The 5073-nt window shown below is 45.1% G+C and overlaps 1 protein-coding gene across 1 annotated transcript in view; it reads left to right on the top strand.

Annotated features, from left to right (window-relative positions):
* Positions 1 to 662: 662 nt before the first annotated feature.
* exosc3 (exosome component 3) overlaps positions 663 to 5073 on the top strand; it is a 9700-nt gene continuing 5289 nt past the window's right edge. Inside the window, exons 1-2 of the mRNA XM_020594101.1 lie at positions 663 to 1198; positions 2651 to 2800. Of these exons, the coding sequence (XP_020449757.1) occupies positions 974 to 1198; positions 2651 to 2800 (375 nt within the window). The 5' untranslated portion in view covers positions 663 to 973. The remainder of the gene's footprint in view (positions 1199 to 2650; positions 2801 to 5073) is intronic.

Genomic DNA, 5073 nt, shown 5'->3' with positions numbered 1-5073 from the left:
TTCTCTGAGGCCGATATTTGGACGCTACAGTAATTGTTACTGTAGTAAAGTACAAGTGTAGCATGGAAATCCTGGATTAGTTTAACATTCAGCTGAAGTACAATGGTTACCTTCCACCACTGGCAGCAATAGAAACGCAGTTTTACACAGTATAAGAATACTTATACACATGTATGAGAATACTATTTAAACGCGCCAATACAAGTAAAAACCCTGCATTTAAAACGTTATGCAAGTAAAACTATGTAATGATAATTAGGACAATTAAAGTAAAACTAGGCTACTAAATGCCTCCGATGACTTGCATATTCCATCATTAGGTTGTTGGGACTGTATTTTACTGCTTCAGCTGATTTCGGCTGTAACTGAACCTTTTCATTACTGGTGCACCCACGGAGAACCACACGAGTCCAAACCTCAGGATACTTGGAAACACGAGTGCTTTGCATAGACAAAGAAAAAGTGAAGCAGCATTAAAAACAATAAGCTCGAACCTGGAACCTTCTGGATGACGGCGCCGTAACTAAAGAGTTGGTCGTTGATTTTCTGTCAGTGGACTAACTGGATACCGGCTGCTCTGATGGCTCCACTTCATCACTTGATGATGTTTTATAAGATCTCCCTATGCTTTGTGTGTAAATCTCCATTTGTAAACTGCAGCCGTCAGATAAATGCAGTAGTAACACTACAGACAGCTGTTCACTGGATTAGACTGATGATGATGAAGATTGATGAGGGCTCCTCCTACACACGCTACATCCCAAATATAAATAAGTGGGAGTAAAACTATGATAGAAGTCAGAGGTCAGAGCGCCGCCTGCCGCACACACGACGAGGAACCACGTTAGCAGCTGTGTAGTTCCTCCTGTCCGGCAGGGGGCGCCGTCCGCTGCAGTCCGCCGTTTCCGTTTCCTGTGCGTTGCACTTATCCAACATCCGCATCCCATGTGAGTGGATCAGCTCCAGAATAGCGATGGTTTCTGGTTTAAAGGAGAAAGTCGGGGAGGTTCTGTTGCCGGGAGATGAGTTCTGCTTTGAGGCCGAAGACACCATCTCTCTAACGGAGCAGGTTAAACCGGAGAAGGTGGTGTGTGGTCCGGGTCTACGGCGCAGCGGAGACCGGCTGCTGGTGTGTAAAAGTGGCGTCCTGCGACACAAGCAGCCCAACACGTTCTGGATCGATTCACAACAGAGGAGGGTGAGACTCCATGTTTAACTGGCAGCTTACTGTGAAATCTGCATTTTCACTATGCGGGGTTCACAGTTTACGGTGTGACCCGCATGTCGAGTTCATTACGGCCCGGCCGCGTTTACCGCTCAGAGACGACGATGTCATACGGCTCTTTGTGCCATTAATGTCGGACCACTGTTCCCCCCCTTTGGCCGCAGGGAGCAGCGGACATCTCTCTAAGTCGTCCTGCTAAAAAGTAGGATGACGTGGCGATAAAGTGCCGCCAAGTGAAACGATTACTAGGGTTGAGATGTGATTGTGATAACCGATGTACCTGAGTCAAATTCCTCGTGTGTCCCAACACACCTGGCCAATAAAGCTGATTCTGATTATTGGTTTGTGTAAAACTAGCAGCCTTTGGTACCATGGAAACAGCGGTGTCTCATCCGGTCCTGGGAAACGACTGTTCGTATTGAAGATAAATCTGTCAAAGCTTTTTTTCTCCAAACATGCCTTTGCTGATTGTGTCCAAAGAGTTCTATTTTAACTTCATCAGTCCACAGCACTTGTTTCCAAAACGCATCGGGCTTCTGTAGATGTCCTGTTGCATACTTCAGACGTTGGATTTTATGATGGGGACGCAGATAAGGTTTTCTTCTGCTGACTCTTCCATGAAGGCCTTGTCTGTGCAAGCATCGCTGCACAGTGGAACGGTGCACCACCACTCCTGAGTCTGCTAAATCTTCCTGCAGGTTTTTTGCAGTCAAATGGGGGTTTTGATTTGTCTTTCTGACCAGCATACGAGCAGTTCTGTCCGAGAGTTTTCTTGGTCTTCCAGATCTCATCTTGACCTCCACAGTTCCCCTGATCTGCCATCTCTTAATTACATTTCTTACTGTGGAAACTGCAAGCTGACAACGCTTTGCTATCTTCTTGTAGCCTTCTCCTGCATTGTGGGCATCAATAACTTTCATTTTCAGGGTCTTACACAGCTGCTTAGAGGAACCCATGGTTGCTGGGTGTCCACAAGTGTGTGCACAAGGTTTGAAGAGTCAAAGTATTTGTACAGCTTTGAAATTGGCATTTACCAATGACAGCTGTTGCTGTGCATCAGATCTAACGAGCTGATTAAGGTCTGATACCTTGTGAGAGACTTTGAGACTCTGGAACTCTTAGGGTGCCCAAACTTTTGCACCATGCCATAATCATGTTTTTATTTTTTATTTTTGTTCAATTTATGGCATAAGAAGTAACTATGCATCACTGTTTGCAGAAAATATTGTGCATTTTTTCCATTTCCAAGAGAAACTGTGTTAACATCTGTTCAAATAAAAAATCACCAAAATCTGTTATTTATCAAGGGGTGCCTAAACTTTTGCATAAGACTGTATAGACAAGGAAGTGGACATTTTAGAAAAGGTAGAATAAAAGAGGTGCTGAGCAGTGCATGCCGGGAACTGAGTCTGTCTCTGTCCGCAGTACGTCCCCGTTAAAGGAGAGAGTGTCGTTGGCATCGTGACCGCCAAGTCAGGGGACGTCTTCAAGGTGGACTTTGGAGGAAGTGAGCAGGCGTCTCTGTCCTACCTGGCGTTTGAGGGAGCTACCAAGAGGAACAGACCCAATGTCCAGGTGAGACAGTGAGGACAGGAAGGGGTCCAGGTGTGCATGTCTGAGGTATATTTTCAGTGTATGATAACCGTCTCAGAAAACTTCACGGTTTCACAGTATTACATAGTTGCTCTTATTACCAGCTACAACAGCTGCTCCATTTCGTAGTCACATTACATTCAGCTGGGCCTCCATTGTTGGGGTGTTACTGTGGGCTTCTAGGATGCTCTTGCACATTTCACTGTGAAGGGCTTCTGTTGGGCGTTTGTCCCATTTTTCTGTCTTGGTTTGCAAGTGGACCCCACACTTCACCACCGTATAGTAGGGTTGGTTCGATAACTTACAATGATTCTAATAGCTGATTCTGTTGTTGAGGATTTTTAATGGCACAGAAAACCCTACTCCCCTCGTCTCTGAGGTCGCAGACAGCCAGACGGAACTTTCATCAGGAGGTCATTTATAGTCCCTGATAAGTGCAGGTGTGTGCTTGTGTCATAATTTATTATTACCTGTTAACTTAGTTTTCACTGTTTTAACAATGGGTGAGCAGGAGGTGTTTATCCCCCTGGGTGGTGTTTCAGTCCTTCCACCACCAGTCAGACTGATGAAGCCTTTTGGATGAGAGATGAAACATCTTCTACATAAAACTACGTCCAGGTGCCTCCTCCTAAGTTTTATCAGCATTCAGACTTTAAAATGTGTGTCATCTTAAGCACTTGAGGACCAATACTTTAGCTTTTATACTCTTGTTTTATTGAACTTTTTGTCAACTTTCAGCTTCTTCATTGGTTTGAATGGTACAATGTTCAGTCCTTCAACCCTTTCTCAACATTCGTCTGTTTTCTTCTGTTACTGTTTAATTTTCATAAACAGTTTATACATGAAAGACAGACAAACTTGTCAGGATTCAAGAACCACAATTCTTATTGCGACAGGATGTACAGTTTTTGATTGAGCCTCCCCTGGTAGGCTAGTGTTTTAGGCGCAGCGCTCTCGCCGCAGCGTCCCGGGATGGAATCCAGGTTGCGTCAGCTCGCCGCTGCAGCCCAGGTTCAAGTCAGGGTTGCGTCAGGAAGGGCATCTGGCGTAAAACACGTGCCAAATGTCAAGATGCTGTGGTGACCCTTAACGGGAAAAAGCCAAAAGTGACATTCATTCATTCATGTACAGTTTTTGATTGAGGCGGCCAAAACCAAAGAGTGCCGCCTCAGTCTCTCGTTCTAAGAGAGTGCTGTTTGTAACTCGTGATAAATCCATTCTATGGAATAATCTGCACATATAGGGTATCAGCCTGTTTGTTGAAGCCTCCTACGGCCAATAGTGAAACCATTTTTTTGACAGGACTTCTAGTTTTTCGTCAGTAGGTGAAGGCAAAGTTTCCCTGGAGTTTGGCTGGAACTGGCTGTCGATCGTCCATTTGTCCTCTACACTCTATTTACTGACATGAAGACAGTATCTGTTAACCAGAGAGAAGGAAGGTAGATATACTGTGTGTGCAGGAGACCAGGTGGAAGGGTAGCAAAGCACATAGCATTGGAGGGGGATACAAACTGTTTTATTATGGTGTGGACAGGAAGAGAAATGGGGTAGGAGTGATCTGAAGGAGGAGCTGGTGAGGAATGTTTTAGAGGTGAAAAGAGTGTCAGACAGGGTGATGATCAGTTTGAAGTTGGAAATTGAAGGGGTACAGTAATGTTGAATGTAGTCAGTGGTTATGCTCCACAAGTAGGGTGTGAGTTAGAAGAGAAGGATAGATTCTGGAGTGAGTTAGATGAGGTGATGGAGAGTATTCTCAGAGGGGAGAAAGTGGTGATTGGGGCAGACTTCAACGGGCACGTTGGTGAGGGGAACAAAGGTGATGAGGAGGTGATGGGCAGGTTTGGTGTTAAGGGAAGGAACCTAGAAGGACAGATGGTGGTGGACTTTGCTAAGAGGATGGAAATGGCTGTGAGTTGTATGCCAGGTTAAACACGAGGGAAGGTGAGAAGGACTTGTACAGATTAGCGAGACAGAGAGATAGAGATGAGAAGGATGTTCAACAGATAAGGGTGATTAAAGACAGAGATGGAAAGGTGCTAACAAGTGAGGCGAGTGTGCAGAGAAGATGGAAGAGGTATTTTGAGAAACTGATGAATGAGGAAAACGAGAGGGAAAGAAGGGGGAAGAGGTGAATATTGTAGAGCAGGAAGTAGCAAAGATTAGAAAGGATGAGATGAGGAAGGCTCTGAGGAGAATGAAGAGTGGAAAGGCTGTTGGTCCAGATGACATACCTGTAGAGGTGTGGAAGTGTCTAG

The sequence above is a fragment of the Monopterus albus genome, unplaced genomic scaffold, assembly GCF_001952655.1.
Source record: "Monopterus albus unplaced genomic scaffold, M_albus_1.0 scaffold21.1, whole genome shotgun sequence".
In the NCBI taxonomy this organism is placed as follows: Eukaryota; Metazoa; Chordata; class Actinopteri; order Synbranchiformes; family Synbranchidae; genus Monopterus; species Monopterus albus.
The sequence above is the reverse complement of the archived record's forward strand: the minus strand, read 5'-3'. Positions and strand labels throughout refer to the sequence as shown.